Source organism: Cricetulus griseus, assembly GCF_003668045.3.
Source record: "Cricetulus griseus strain 17A/GY chromosome 1 unlocalized genomic scaffold, alternate assembly CriGri-PICRH-1.0 chr1_0, whole genome shotgun sequence".
Lineage (NCBI taxonomy): Eukaryota > Metazoa > Chordata > Mammalia > Rodentia > Cricetidae > Cricetulus > Cricetulus griseus.
Genome location: NW_023276806.1, coordinates 229,764,829 through 229,780,766, shown reverse-complemented (window position 1 = coordinate 229,780,766; position 15,938 = coordinate 229,764,829). Strand labels below are relative to the sequence as shown.

Here is a 15,938-nt window from a genome sequence, read left to right as displayed (position 1 = left end):
TAACTGCTGAACCATCTCTCCAACCCCCATGCTGTCTTTTTAAAGACTTTTTTAACAAGCCGGGTATGGTGGTGTAAACTTTTACTTCCAGCACTCAGGAAGCAGAGGCAGAAAGATCTCTGTGAGTTCCAGACCAGCCTGTTCTACACAGTGAATTCCAATCTAGCCAAGACCTACTCTCAAAAAGGGGGGTGGGGGTGGGGATGGGGCCTTCGGTGAGCTGAAAGCACACAAAATATAATTACACATAAAATAAATTAATTTAAAAAGAGAGAGGGCTGGAGAGATGGCTCAGTGGTTAAGACCGGTGGCTGCTCTTCCAGAGGTCCTGAGTTCAATTCCCAGCAACCACATGGTGGCTCACAACCATCTGTAATGATATCTGGTGCCCTCTTTCTGACCTGCAGGGATACATGCAGGCAGAACACTGTATACATAATAAATAAATCTAAAAAGAAAGAAAGAAAGAAAGAAAGAAAGAAAGAAAGGGTGTGTTTAAAAAAAAAAAGAGAGAGCCAGGCGTTGGTGGCACACGCCTTTAATCCCAGCACTCGGGAGGCAGAGGCAGGTGGATCTCTGTGAGTTCGAGACCAGCCTGGTCTACAAGAGCTAGTTCCAGGCAGCCTCCAAAGCCACAGAGAAACCCTGTCTCGAAAAAACAAAAAAAAAAAAAAAAAAGAGAGAGAGAGAGAGAGAGAGAAGGGGCTGGAGAGATGGCTCAATGGTTAAATGCACGGGTTACTCTTCTAGAGAGAATGTGTTTGATTCCCAGGCCCCAGATGGTTCCGGGATGTCTGATGCCCTCTGCCCTCCACAGACTCCAGGCACGAAGGGGTGCACAGACATACATGCAGGCCAAACACCCATTCACACAAAATGAAAACGGAGGAAAATTTTAAAAGAGAGAGCAAGAGGCAGCAAGAGCGTTGAAAAGAGCTCCATTTTATTATGGAAAGGTACAAAAAGAAACAAACCAGGCAATTGGTGAAGGAGCAACAGGGAGGGGTGAGGCACCCCCGTTAGTCCCCCCACACTGCAATTCAATTCAATGTGAACCACGTGGGGGAACAGAATTAAATAATTCTCATGGGGTTCAGAGTGAGGATCCCCAGCCTTCCCTCTTGGGGGAAACTGAGGCACAGTAATACTGAGCAAAGTTGAAGAAAGCCACATAATCTCCGCAGGTCACTCTCAGTAGGACAAACGGAGGGTGGTGGATTCCTCGGGAAGTCTGCAAATAGGCATAGCTTGTAAACCTGGGACTTTGAGAGGCGGGACCGGGAGCTGGTGGGCATGTAAACCAGGCTGTGATCAAGCGAGGAGAAGGAACTGTAAACAAAGGGTAGTGACCTGGGAAAAGGGTGCTTGTGGGTGGAGTGGGTTCTAGACCTCCCAAGGGAGATGAGCCCTTAAACCCTGAGTGTCCCCGGGAGTGGCGGCAAGTCAAAGGCGGCTGTGGGGACAGTGTACCCTGTCAAGGAGCTGGAGGTGCTCCATCTAACTCAATTCCAGGTGAATCCTGTGTTCCACTCAAAGACTCGATGCTCGTTCTTAGCTCACCAAGGGTGCTCCAGCCCACGGGGGACCTTGGGTTAGGGGTAAATTTAGGCTACTGGCTCTGCCCCAGAAACAGGATGGGAAAAGCAAGTCGGAATATGCTCATTGCCCTTCCCTGCCAGGCTCATTGCCAGGGTCTGTTGGCTCTGAATCTTCCAGACTCCAGGATCTTCAGGTATGGAAGAGGTATGTGCCCAAACTGGGAGATGGTCACCGCCGGCAGGACTCATCTGCAGGAAAAGAAGTGATGAAGATGGAGAATTTGGGGGGGGGGGGCTCTGCCACCAGTCTCCCCATGCACCCTAGAACTGAGGAGGGCTGGTGTGAGAGAAGTCTTTACAATGTGTTCGGTGTGTGCCAGTCACCAGCAACAGTAGCGATCACAGTTAGCTGGGACTGTGTACTAGGCCCCTTGTTTAATTTCACAATCACCTCATCAAAGGTGAAGTAACTTAATATCTAGCTATAGTCCTAGGCCTTCTGCAAAAGTGTCTGGATTCTTTCAACAGCTGCAGGAGGTAGTGATTATTATCACATTTTCATGGCGCTGGGACCTTGCCTGCTCGTCTGTTTCAGCCAGGGTCTCAATCTGTAGAGCCCAAGCCTCCCTGGAACTCACTATGTAGACCAGGCTGTCCGTGTACTTGTGTACTTCTATCCCAGCTTAAGTGATGGGATTACAGGCATGAGCCACCCATGCTCAGCTCTAGGCAACAATCTTATCAACAAGCTGCACACTCCGAAGCCCCAGACACAGTTATTAACTCTGTTTTAAAGAATGATAAATGCAGCCTGGTCTACAGAGCGAGTTCCAAGACAGCCAGGGTTACACAGAGAAACCCTGTCTCAAAACAAAAAAACAAAACAAAAACAAAACAAACAAAAAGAATGATAAAATGAAGGCTAGGGATACTGACCAGTGGTATAACACTCACATAGCGTGCTAAAGGCCCTGGATTCGGTTCCTATAGTGTGGGCATGCACACCCCACACAAGATAAACTGAAACCGGGCTCGCACACGTATCCGGGATCACACCATAAGTAACAGTAACGCTGGAATTCATACTAGGGGCCGTCTGACCCAACTTGGGTATTTTTAACCAAACTGGAGTTCTGGTTTTGAAACGTGGAGACTCCGCGTCTGCAGGAGCCGGTTGGACCACGGACACCAGGGGGCGCCCTCCGCCAGCCGCTTACCCACGATTAGGGCCTTGGTGCGCAGCCCGCCCTGGAGCCCTGGCTGCAGCAGCAACTCCTCCTCCTCCTCGTCGTCGTCGTCATCAGGCTGGGTCGCCAAGGGGATGGGAGCACTGGGGGCCTCAGGCTCCGGGCCCAGATCCGCTAGTACCGAGCTCTCTGAAGGGTACTGGAAGGTGGTCTCCAGGGCTGTCTCACTGAAGGAGATCTTGAGCTGAGGATGTGAGGCGAGGGGGGAAAAGAGGGCAAGCTCATTACTAAAGCACCCCAGGGGGGTCCCAGAGAGCACTTGCATGGAGGGGGCGGGCCGAAGCTTGATTTTTTCTCTCCTTCAAATGACACCAAACAAAACAAAGCTTAGGGGCTGGAGGGATGGCTCAGTGAGTGGTTAAGAGCACTTGCTGCTCTTGCAGGGGACCTGGATTCAGTTCCTATCACTCACCAGGCCCCTCACAACCACCTATAATCCCTAGGCCCTCTACAGGCTCCAGGCAAAACACTCATACACATTAAAAAAAAAAAAAAAAAAAAAAAAAAAAAGATCCGCCTGCCTCTGCCTCCCGAGTGCCGGGATTAAAGGTTTGTGGCACCATTGCTTGGCAAAAACAAATCTTTTTTTTTTTTTATTTTATTTATTTATTATGTATACAACATTCTGCTTCCATATATATCTGCACACCAGAAAAGGGCACCAGATCTCATAACAGATGGTTGTGAGACACCATGTGGTTGCTGGGAATTGAACTCAGGACCTCTGGAAGAGCAGCTGGTGCTCTTAACCTCTGAGCCATCTCTCCAGCCCCCAAAAACAAATCTTAAACAAATCCCAACTAGATTTGGGTCACTGAGCTGGCTCAGTGGGTAAGGGTACTCATACAGTCAGGTCTGACGCCCTGAGTTTACTCTTTGGAACCTCTGACCTACACACGGTGCTGTGTCAGGTGTGTCCCCACCTCCAAAACCAAGACAAAAAAACAAAAAAACAATTATAGAAACAAACAACAACAAAACAGCCAGGTGTGGTCCCTCATACCAGTAATTTCAACACTCAGGGGGTTGCACTAAGTTCCAGGCCAGCCTTTCATGTCTATCAAAACTGTCTAAATAAAATAAAAACTAAAATGGTGGGCGTCGGTGGTAGTGCACACCTTTAATCCCAAGCGCTCAGGAAGCAGAGGCAGGTGGGTCCCTGTGAGTTGAGGTCAGCCTGGTCTACAGAGAGAGTTCCAGGACAGCCAGGATTGTTATACAGAGAAACCCTGCCTCAAAACAAAACAAAAGTGAGCTGAGTATGGAGACACACTCCTTTAACCCTAGCACTCAGGAGACCAGTCTGAGGCCAGCCTGATCTACATTGTTAGACCCTGTCTTTCAAAGTAAGCCCTCCCATGCACACACCAGAAAACAAGAGATTTTGTCTGTGGCAAGGGCTGGGAATTTGGTAAGTAAGATTAAGACCAGATCTCTACCCTTTACAGCCATGAGGCAGAGGTATAAAAAGAAACTGAAGTGGACAGAGAGGCAGTGCCGTGGCCAGGACTGGGACTCTGGGGACATTCCGAAGGAGGTGAAGTCTGAGCTGGCCAAGCAGGAAAAAGCTGGTTGGGAAGGGAGTCCCAGAAGGGACCTTGTCTTCCACAGCCATGGGGCTTTGATGGTCCCGAAGAAACCCAGGCTGCAAAGAGCCTGCACCTCCCACTCCCTTTCTCCCATCCCATCCTACAGGTCCAGGCTGGGGATTGGATAAGACAATGGAAAGGCCTATCTGAGCCAAGAGATGCTCAACACACAGAAGAGTCCCCGGAACATGGAACTGGAGAGGTGACAAGGATGGAGAAGAAAGTCCAGGCAAACACTGGGTAGGGGTGGAGAGGAGGCCAGACGGTACCTGCAAAAACAGAAGCAGGGCTGGAGAGATGGCTCAGAGGTTAAGAGCACTGGCTGCTCTTCCAGAGGTCCCAGGTTCTATTCCCAGCACCCACATAGCAGCTCACACCTGTCTGTAGCTCCAGTTCTAGGGGATCTGGTACCCTTACACCAATGCACATAAAATAAAGTTAAATAAAGTATTAAAAGAAAAAAAAAAAAGCAAAAGACCAGAGATGGGTAGAACCCCTTAAAAACAACAGGCTGTCTTCGGGGTCCCTTTGCCCTTCCCCTTTGCCCTCCTAAGGAGGACACAGTGGGATTAACTCTGTAAACCAGAGGGTTTAGGGAGACAAAGAGGAGGGATTCCAGGCGATCTACCCAGGGTATCTGCGGGCCAGCATCCCAGGGCCTCCATGTCATCTATAATGTGGGCTGCAAGAGGCTGAGGAGAGAGATGTCACAGCTTGGTACCTCAGGAAAGCAGGGTGACCAAGACTGTGTATGTCATGCTTGAGGTCCAAATCCTGCAATGACTTCTTTTCTTAATCTCACTTTGAACAAAATCCAGAGCCTAACTGAAGGCAACAGGTGGTTTCCCTCCGCTCCCAGGTGCATCCCTCTGCCTGGGATATTCTTCCCCCAAATGCCCCCCAGGCTCCTCAACTCCAGGGCATTCTGTTTGGGAGTTGCCACATCCTACTCTGTGTCCTGACCCTGTCGCACACAACCTTGCACTAATACCTCCATACACATTAACCTCCTTCTAACCTGCTGGGGAACCTGTTAATGTCTTGGGGGAGTCTGTAGTAAGACCTCTTCACACAGAATGCCCAAGTGTGCTCAAGTCCTCCATGTACCTTCAAGTTTATCATTTATTTTGTTCTGGGGACTCTCCCCCCCCCCCCATTTTATGTTTAGCGTTTTGTCTACATGTCTGTGCACCCTGTGCGGTCGGTGCCAGAAAAGGCCAGAAGAGGGCATCATATCCCCTGGAAAACTGGGATGGAGGATTAAGAGCCACCATGGAAGCGCTGGGAACTGAATCCAGGTTCCCCAAAAGAGCAGCAAGTGCTCTTTTTTTTTTGGGGGGGGGGGGTTAGAGACAGGGTTTCTCTGTGGCTTTGGAGGCTGTCCTGGAACTAGCTCTTGTAAACCAGGCTGATCTCAAACTCACAGAGATCCACCTGCCTCTGCCTCCCGAGTGCTCGGATTAAAGGTGTGAGCCACCAACGCCCTGCAAGTTGGGACTGCTGTTTCCGCCCGGTGCAACAAGTGCTCCTAACGGCTGCACCATCTCTCCAGTCATCATTTATTATTATTATTTTTGAGACTGGGGCTCACTAAATAGCCCAGGCTGGCCTTGAGCTTAACACCCACAGATGGAATTACAAGTCCGAGCCTGAGTGTTTTCGGTCTGTGCTTGGCTGAAACCGTGTGTGCAGAAGAAGACTGAGTGTACTGGCTGCTCATATACACGGTTGCCCTGAAAGGGAATTTACCAGTTGCCACACCTGTCTAGACATCAGGTGAGGTCCCAGCAGAGGATCAAGGCTAGGAGGGAAGGCCGACAGAATAAGGGACACCCTCCAGATGGGCCACACCCCGGAATCTGGAAAGGGACCCATTCTGGTTCTCCTCTTCCTCAGTTCCCCTTCTCAGCCCTGCATTTATCAGTTCTGTAAAAAGATTCATTGTATCCACTTCAGCGACTTCGGCGACTTCAGCATCACCCCTTGTGCCTCACTCCCCCCAGTTCTGACTGGGCTTCTCAGGAATGCACAGCCCCAATGGGGGGGGTAGGGCAGGGAGGGAAGTGACTCACTGGCTCCTCTCTCATCAGCTATATAAGGTCACAAGGGGGCCAGGGAAGGAGGGGCGGGTCTCCAGCCAGAGAGGCCGCTGGCTGAGGAAGAGCACCAGCTCAGCTAACAACAGCCTGGTTCAGGGCAGGGGTGGCGTCTCTCACGATGATGCAGTCTGAAAAGGAACTACTCAGGAAAGGGTGAGGGACGGTGGTAATGGCTGGGTCGAGCAGGGCAAGGCACATTAATGCTCGCTGAGGCTGTACAGAGGCGGAGGGGTAGATAAGATGGTCATGTCTAGGGTAGACCTCGGCTGCCTGCTCCCCACCCCCACCCACCCCGGTGTGGCTGGCTTCCTGATTCTCTCACCACATCCTGAGCACAGCTCTGGCAGGTCCCCAGGCCCAGTGTTCCCACTCAGTACCACCAGCCTTCCGGCCCCCACCCCAGGCTTCCTGTTTGGAAGGTCTGCTTCCGCCCCTCCTATTTGATGACCTAGGTATGGTCACCATCAACAGGGCCTGCTCTGCACTGGGTTCCTCGGCTTCCCCCAGATGGTTCCTAGGCTCGGGCCACAAAGCCCTATGTCGCCGCCCTCTGCTCATTTCCCAAAGACACAAGGCAGCCTCAGTAGGAAGCGACTTTTCTAAGCGCCTCGCCCTGGGAGAAGTTCCTGAGAGGAGAGGGCCAATAGCAGTTTGAGGGCTCAGGGTACATACGCTCTTAGGACCACCCCTGGAGCTTCAGTGAAGCTGGGACAGAGGCGAGAGGACAGAAGTCACATTCAGACATTGCTACAATGAAAATGAGCATTCTGCACATAGACTAAAAACAACAAGATGAACTGGGAGCAACCACGTGACCCCGATCTTTGGTCTTCACCGTTTCCCACCGACACCAAACAGACACAGTTAAATAGAATAAGGAGGGGCAGGCTGCACAGGCCCTGGGAAGATGCATGCTGGTTGGGCGGAAGACTTTCTTTCTGGTCTGAGACACCTGAGTGTAAGCACTGTTCTTCCCCAGAGAGTTTTTACTGAGGAAACCGATTGGAGCAGAGGAGGAAGGTGCTGGGCCAGGACAGAGGGAGAAGTTATCCTGTCCAGTGTTTCCTTGTATGTCTACATTCCAGTGTAACCTCTGACCTCTGCTGGCCCCAGCTCCACCCCTGCCCCCAACTCCCACAGTGCCTGAGCCAGTCTCTCTGCTCAGTTCAGTGCAAATGAACTTCTCTCTTTTTCTACCCCAAGGGGAGGGAGAGGCCAGGGTAGGAGGGACAGAGGGGAAAACCAAGGCTGAGCCAGTTCTGTGGGGGAGGGGACGCCCAGGGAGGAAAGATGGGGGAAGGGACTGGGATATTTTGGAAGAGGAGAAGGCTTTTCTTGTCCCCAGAGAGAAGGAAGCACTGTCTAACATTGGCCCAGTTGGGGGGACAGACAACCCTGAGGTCACCCACTTCAAATGGCGTCTGTATGCCTCTGCTGGGGAGGGGGGTAGCTAACTTGGGGTCTAAAAGCTTTCTGTCTGCTCTTCAGCCAGCTCTGCTCTATCTCACTAGGCTCTCTCCTCAGGACGTTCTCGTTCAGTTCTGCCCCTTCTTTCTTGGAACTGAGACCCTCACCCCAACTTCCCTGAACTTCTCCCCTCCACGTCTGCCCTCCCGGGTATTTTCACCCTGCCTTCATGGTTACAAGGTGGTTATCTCTTCTCTCCTACCAGAAGGGCCTGGCTGGGTCAAAACCTCAAAAGAAAAAGGAGAGAGAGAGAGAGAGAGAGAGAGAGAGAGAGAGAGAGAGAGAGAGACTGAGAAGGAACAGGGCCGGACACACCCCAACACAGCAGTTGACTTCTGTGCAGAATCCTTGGTGCTCCCAAATGAATGGCAAAGGAGGGCTACCCGGAGGAAGGGTGTGTATGCAGGAGGAGGAAGGGAGGCGGCAGGGATAAAAAATAGAAGACGAGAGCGCAGGCATATAAAAAAGCCATCCAGTCAGAGCTGGAAGGAGACTTCTCTACCCAGTCAGGCGTGGCAGCTTTCTTACCTGTTTGTGATGTCTTTCCGGGGACCCCTTGGCAAGGCAGCTGCGGCTGAGACGGAGGTAGCCCCCCAGCACCAAGATTTCCTCAGCAGTTGGGTACCGCTTCTTCCCGGGTCCAGGCCCTGCAGCATCAGCGGTGGCAGGGGTGGCCGGAGGGGCTGGGCTGGCAGGGGGCACACACCTCCGTGGGTTGACAGTGAAGGTGTGTCCGCTGCGGCGGGGGGCCCCCACCCCCGGCCCTGCCTTCACTCCATAGAACAGACGGCTCATGAGGGGATCCCCGGGGGGCTGGGGGCAGTTGGGGCTGGGGGTGGGGGAGACAGAGGGGCTGGTGTTGGGGTCCGCGGTTCCACTGCTTCCTCTTCCTGTTGTCTGGAGCCTTCCGTCCCGGCCCCTGCGTGCTCCGGTGGGAGGGGGGAGGGCCCAGAGCAGAGGTTCTGCTGAGCTCTCAGAGGCCTGCTCTGAGCCTCCGCCTCCTCCGTCTCAGCCTCCCTCTCAGCCTCCACACCAGACTGCCCCAGGTGTTTCTCTGGAGATGCTGGAGGACCTGGCTTCTGAGGAGTCTCTATGTCCCGAGACGCCCGTTCTCGAGCCTTCCCAGAGTTCAGGGTCCATTTCCAGCCCTCAGTGGGCCTGGAGATCCTGTCTCCATCCTCCGCGGGGCTGGACCTCAGCTCAGCAGACTGCACTTCTCCAGAGGCGGTGTCTTGAACCTCCTTTGTCACTGGAGACTGGTCTAGGGCAATCCCTGGACTCAGTGTCTCTTCCTTTCTTCCAGACTCCTCTAAGTAGTCTTTTCTCTCTTCCCTTGAGTTCAGCCTCCACTCTGCGGCCTCCGGCTGTATCAAGCTCTGTTTCTGGGGTTCTTTCGGGTCAAGATTCCATTTATGGGCCTCAGGCAGGCAGGCCTTCTGGTCACCAGACTCCCCCAGGCTCAGTCTGCTTTCCGATACCTCTTTTCTCTTGGGACTGTGGTCTCCAGGACTTGCCAATCTCAGACTCTCCTCTGGAGTTTCTCCAGGGCTCAGCCTCCATTTCTGAGCCTCTGCTGGTCTGGAACTCAGGTCTCTGGCTTCTGCAGGGCTCTGCCTCCAGTCTCCACTCTCCAAAGTCCTGGAGCATGACTCTTGGGCTCCCCCTATCACCAGCCTCCTATCTCTGGTCTCCCTGGGACTTAGTCTCTCCTCTCTTGACTCTCTTCCCTTGGGGCTCTGTTCTCTTAAATTACCAGGACTTGATCTCCGCTCTGCAGCCTCGAGAGGCCCGGGCTTTCTATCTGCAAGCATTTCATTTCGCTGCTGCAGCTCCTGCTGCCGCTGTCGCTCCTGCTGGATGAATCGGTTCTGATGTACCGGCCCAATGGCCTCCAAGAGGACAGCGGGTTCATCTGGGTCTGGAGGTCCAGCCTCTGCAGTCCCAGACACAGAGCTCGCCTCTCCAGGAGGCAGGCCCAACTTGGCTCTGCGTCGTTCCAGAATCCCCCGCTTCCAGGCTGGCATCTGGGACAGGCGATCCCGTTCTGCTTTCTCACGGCCACGAACCGCTGCCTCCTCCTGCCTCCGCCGGGCTAGCAACTGTAGCTTCCAGTCTGGGATAGCGGTCATGGTCACTGGAAGTGAGGAAGGAGAGAGCACTCGGGGACGGAACAGGAAGGGTAGGCTTCGGAGGGGCCCGGCGACTGAGAATGGGGGTGGAGGAGGAGGAGGAAGTGATGCGGGAAGAGACTTAAGAGCAGAGGGCAGTGGAGCTAAGGATGAAGAGAGAGGGAAACCGGGAGAGGAGGGAGGGCAGAAGAGGCAAGAACTGGAAAAGTGAAGAGCAAAGCTGGGTGCCAAGTTGGGGGTGGGGATAATGGGAGAGGAAGAGTCGAGATTCCGGGCAGAGGCAGCGCCAGATTGGGGGTTAGTGGGCACCAGATAGTCCCTAAGACATGAGAAAGGGAGGGAAGGAAAAGCAGGGGAGAGGAGAAGACGGGGATGGGGGCTGAGAAGTGAGCGCGTTCAGTCCAGGCTGCCTCCCCGGTACCCAGGGGAGACAAGTGGGAAGGAAGAACCGGGAACCGGCCGGCGAGGGGGCAAGGGGTCGGGGGAGGGGATGTGAGAAGCTGAGGACAGACGTGGCGAGGGCAGAGGTCGGGGGAGAAGGGGAGACGGGAGGCGGGCGAGGGCGCGGGCGCCTCTTCGCACCGGCCCGCAGGTCCCGGCTGCCTTCCCGGCTGCGCCCGGCCCCGCCCCTCGGCCCGGCCCCTGCCCGCCGCGCCGCGCACTCCGCCCCGGAGGCGGGTCAGGGGAAATACCTTCCTGGGGACTTTTGGTACCCGAGCAAGTGAGTGCGCTGCCTACGCGTTCCCAGAACCCTGGCGTCCAGTCCCGCCAACCTCGCCGGCCTCCCCACCCTCTGCGCCCCGGGACCCGGGCGCTCGGGGGACCCGAGTCTTGTCTCTGCTGTCCCCAACCAGGGACCCCAGCGGGCCATGCACCCGCGGGAGCTGCTCGGGCAGGGCAGACAGTGTCTGCACAAAGGGAGGCACTCCACTTCCCTTAAAGTGGGAACCCACAGTCAACTTACACGCCTTGGGGTCCCTAGGAGGAGGTGCGGTGGAGCCAGGCGTCGGGAGAGAGGAAGAGGAGCACAGAGGCAGAGGGAGGTCCGGAGGGAGGAGGGAAGAGGCAGCCCGGGAGGAGGGACGGGGACGCAGACGGGGGCCAGGCGGGGGCGGCGACCGCTTTGTCTACGGACAATGGGGCGAGGGAAGGGGGCGCAGGGCGGAGCCCGGCGCAGGGCGGGGCTTCGCCGCCCTGCTTCCCGCGTGGGACCCTGCGGTGGCACTCCCCTCCTGCAGTGGGGCAGCCCACAGCTCTTCGTTCTGTCTCCAGAGGCCCTCACCCACTTCCTCTGGCAGCCCTGGAGAAGCTGGGTGTCCAGACCTCTTGCTCCAGCTGGCCGACCCGGGGCGTCGGCCCGTGACTCAGGCCCCCTGAGGGACACGGGGAGGAAGCGGCAGCTGCTTGGAGTCGGACCCGCCCTTCCCATCGCTCGCCGCTCCTCCCCGTGCTTTTTGCTCTCCTTGGCCAGTCTTTGTTACCGTGGTGGTGTGGGCGGCTGCCAGGCCCCAAAGTCTGAGGCAAATGGCTTTGGGAGTTTGCTCTCCTCCCAGAGATTTACTCTTGTCTCCCACGGGTTGCCTGATCTATAGGCGGAGAAATTGTAATATTTGGAGGGAGCAGGACTGGGTGACTGGGAGATGGGGGCGGGCCCTTGGGGTGTGGCCCCAGCCCAGCGGGCGTCACAGTGCTTGGCTGCTCCTACAAGAACTTGCTCGGCCTCGGCTTCTTTCCCACACTTGGTCCTGCGGCTTGAGAGACAGGGACAGACAACTGAACACCATATGTAAAAAATTTTTTTTTTATTTTTATGCAGCGCATACCCTTTGGGAGAGCAGGGAGCCCTGAGTCAGCCCGAGTTAAAAACAGAAAACAAAAAAACGAGAGACATCGCTGTAGAAGACCCAATTAAAAAACTGGAGACAACAAGGAGCTGTAAGGCAGGGATGGGGGGAAATGCACAACCGCGGTGCAGAGGAGATAGCCAACTACCTGCAAACTTGCAGACTGGCCTTGACATAGCTCCCTGAAGTGGAAGCTAGGAAGGGGAATCCCTGAGGTGTAGAGCCAGTAACAATGCCAGGGCAGTGAGTGCTCAAGGCAGGACCCTTAGCCTCTGTGTGTGCGTATGGGAAGCCCCAAGAGATGAGATTCGTGTGTGAGTGTCACACCCCAAGAGTTGAGATGAGATTCATGACTATCCACTCTTGGTTGGTGAGAAGTGGCTGAAACTCTAAATTTAGAGTAGGGGTCCTGGACCCTGGACCTGAGGTCTCAAGCAGGGCGGGGGGGGGGGGGATGGCCCCTTCAGCATAAGGTTTCCAGCCTCTGGTCTGGAGCAAACAACAGGGCCTGGATTAAGGGGTTTTGATTTTGAGATAGCTCAACGGCTGGCCGATAGCTCCTCATTCTGCTTCCCCATCCTGGGGTCTGGAGAGGAGCTGGAGTTTTCTTTGTAATTGGGACCGAAGGTAGCGGAGATCTTGCTGGTCGAGCCCGTGAGCCAAGCCAAGGTAGAGGGTAAGGAGAAGAGCCAGGAGGAGGCGATCCGTGCCCAACGTGGGGACCACCCATAGCACTGTCAGAAGTTCCACACATACTGGGTGTCGAAGGTGGGAAAAGAGCCTCAGGGCCCGAGGAGACTTCAGGGCCAGAGGTTCACCCAGCCCCAGTACGTGGTAATATACCTAGGAGAGAGATTACAGCATGGAAATCAAGCTCTCTTTCTTAGCTGACTCTGACCTCTTCCTGGCACCACCTTGTTAGAAATCAGGCCCAGGACCCTTTTTGAGACTCTACCCCAACCTGTCTCTGGTCCAGGCGTCATGCTCAAGCCCAAAGACCTATAGTTATTGGTCTCTGAAGGAAAGCTGAAGGAAGACAGACAATCATAAAAGGGACCAGAAAGCCGAGAGGAGTTGTCGGGAGGGTACGGGAGGGAGAGGATTGTGGACATAGGTCTCAGGCAGGGATGTGGGATCCTCACCTGTTTGAGGCCCATGAGTTCAGCGTAGTCAAACACCAGTAGGATGCTGAAGATGAGGAGCCAGGAAACGACATGGAGCACAAAGCAGAGGAGGGGCACCCAGGTGGCCCACGGTTCAGCCCGAGCCTCCCACAACACAGGGCCTCTGGGTACAGTCTCCCAGTACCGCATCACCAGCTGGGGAAAGACGAGACACTAGGCATGCCAGTGGTCTCCCTTGCCCCATGGTAACCTACAACTCTTTCCCCCAGGTATGAAGTATTTACCATGCGGAGGGTTCTGGATCGGGTACTGAGGATATGAAGACAACCCATTTCTACACAGGATTTACAGAATGTTTGGGATGGGGGCTGGTGGATATCCACCAGACTAGCCTATGGCAAACATCCAGTGAGAAGACTAAGCTGAAGGCGTCTTCTCTTGAGACAAGATAGGAACTAAGGAGAAATTAAGATCTCAAGCAAGGCCGGGCGTTAGTGGCGAAAACCTTTAATCCCAGCACTCAGGAGGCAGAGGCAGGTGGATCTCTGTGAGTTCGAGACCAGCCTGGTCTACAAGAGCTAGTTCCAGGACAGCCTCCAAAGCCACAGAGAAACCCTGTCTCGAAAAACAAAAAAACAAACAAAAAAAAGATCTCAAGCAAGCTGGGCAGTGGTGGTGCACACCTGTTGTCCCAATGCTCAGGAGGCAGAGGCTGGTGGATCTCTGAGTTCCAGGACAGCCAGGCTACACAGAGAAACCCTGACTCAAAAGAATATATATATATATATATATATATATATATATATATATATATATATACACACACAAAATGTCTGAAGCAAAACAACATGAACGAAGTTGCAAGGGTGAGGGCCCTCATACTGTACTGGGACATGTCAAAAACAGAACTTTGCTGACAGAATGGAATATACGCTCTGGGAGAATGGAAGCTGAGATGAGCATCCTCTGTTTCTTATGCACTCATCTTGTCCCTCCAGTGTAAGCACACCATGCATGTCCCTTGGCAATGCCTCATACCTGCAAGGCCAGGGCAGTGCATGCCACATACAGTGACCTCTGAAGGACTCCAAAGTACCGGGATGTCCATGTCTTCACTGTCTCAGTTGCCATGAGGCTGTGTTGCACCACAAACAATAGCAGAAGGCCCAGATCCCAGGCCAGGGAAGTCAGAATGCTTCGGTCCTGCAAGGCAGCCAACCACCCATAGCGGGCCTCTGGGGGGTGGGGGTGGGGGAGAAAGGGACAAAGGGACAGTTGAAGTGACTAGAACATTCCCCTTACCCTCATCTTTTTTGGGGGGAGGGTTTCGAGTCAGGGTTTCTCTGTGGCTTTGGAGCCTGTCCTGGAACTAGCTCTTGTAGACCAGGCTGGTCTCCAACTCAGAGAGATCTGCCTGCCTCTGCCTCCCGAGTGCTGGGACTAAAGGCGTGCACCATCACCGCCCGGCTACCCTCATCTTCTTTTGGAGTCCTATACCATGTCCCCGATGCTTTCAGGATCTTGTCAAAGCCATACCCAGTTCGATTTCCTGTTCTTTCCATCTTCCCTGGTTTCCTTCTGGGGAAGAAGGCTCTCAGGAGAATGCAGGCAGGGGCCGTTATTAAAGCCACCGTGGGAGGGCTGGGGAGGTGGCTCAGTCCATTAGTGCACTGAATTCTACCCTCAGGACCCCTACAAAAAGCCCAGCACGGCGGTGTGTGGTGGTAATCTCAATGCTGGGGAGGCAGCGGGCAGGAGGATCAGCAGAGGGGCCTGTGCCATCGCTCAGTGGTTAAGAGCACCGGCTGCTCTTCAAAAGGACCTGGTTTGTTTGGTTCTCTGCACCCACATGGCGGCTCACAGCCATCTATAACCCCAGTTCTAGGAGATCCGTCTGACATAGTTGGCAGGCCTCTGATTTCAACGACAGACTGTCCCCAAAATACTTAGGAGGCAGAGGTAGATGGACCAATGAGTTCCAAGCCAGCTTGGGGTAAATAGCAAGTACCTGTCTAAAAACAAAAAAGTGGCTAGTTCCTGCAGACAGATCAAGACTGGCCTTCAGCTGCGCCTGCACACACAGAAACAAACACAAGCACACATTCCTCATTATTCACACTCACACACAGCAAGGCTGGGGAAGTCATCTTTGGTGTGGCTTTTTTTGTTGTTTTTGAGACAGGGTCTCTCTCTACATACATAACCCTTACTCAGCAGACCAGGCTGGCCTTGAACGCGGAGATGGGCTTGTCTCTGCCTCTCCGGTGCTAGGATCAAAGGCGTGCGCCACCATGGCCCGCTTCGCGGTCTCCTAATGTTTCCTCTTTTTACCTTTCCCCTGTCCCTAGTTCTCCCCACGAAAGCCTACCCCCACCCCTGCATACCCTGTCAGCCCTCACTCCCCAGCTTCTGCACCGGGCTAATCTTGGAGTTTCTGATTTAGCCTTCTGTTCCCTTCCCTGCGGCGCCTGGCAGCTTTGGCGTTTCCCTGTCATTTGTTTCCGCGCCCCGCCCTCTCCACGCTGCTCTGGCTCCTCCTCTCCGCTTCAGCTCGCCCTGGATCCCTGCGGCTCACCCGGACCGCCGGACTCCGGGATCCCTCCAAGCAGCGGCCGCAGGGAGGTGAAACGCACGAACTCCACTCCGGTGCCAAAGGCCAGGATGAAGGAGGCGAGGGCCGCCGAGACCAGCAGCAGCGCCGGGGCCATGGCGAGCGGTAAGCAGCTTGCCGAGGAGGCGGACCCGGGGTTCCCGCGGCTTCTAGCCCCGCCCAGGTCCCGCCTCCGTGGGGTGCTGGCCAGAGGGCGGGGACCGCGAGCCGCGGGTCCGGGCGCGGAGCCTGGAACCCCAGGCGTCGTCACGGCAGCGGCTCTGCAGCCACGCGCGTGGGTCGAATCTTAG

General features: G+C 54.6%; 2 protein-coding genes across 2 annotated transcripts; both read right to left on the bottom strand.

Moving 5' to 3' along the window:
- Positions 1-921: 921 nt before the first annotated feature.
- On the bottom strand, positions 922-11,481 carry Ppp1r18 (protein phosphatase 1 regulatory subunit 18). The gene is given in 5 exon segments (XM_027388577.2): positions 922-1,787; positions 2,756-2,969; positions 8,469-8,761; positions 8,764-10,074; positions 11,352-11,481. Coding segments are annotated over 4 exon segments (1,833 nt in total). The 5' UTR covers positions 10,070-10,074; positions 11,352-11,481; the 3' UTR covers positions 922-1,767.
- Positions 11,482-11,854: 373 nt separating this feature from the next.
- Nrm (nurim) lies at positions 11,855-15,799 on the bottom strand. Its single transcript, XM_027388640.2, has 4 exons — positions 15,613-15,799; positions 14,076-14,272; positions 13,056-13,232; positions 11,855-12,756 (listed from the first exon to the last, which is right to left on the bottom strand). Exons 1-4 carry the CDS (start codon positions 15,743-15,745, stop codon positions 12,475-12,477), a joined length of 789 nt encoding a protein of 262 aa, XP_027244441.1. The 5' UTR covers positions 15,746-15,799; the 3' UTR covers positions 11,855-12,474.
- Between the last annotated feature and the right edge of the window lie 139 nt (positions 15,800-15,938).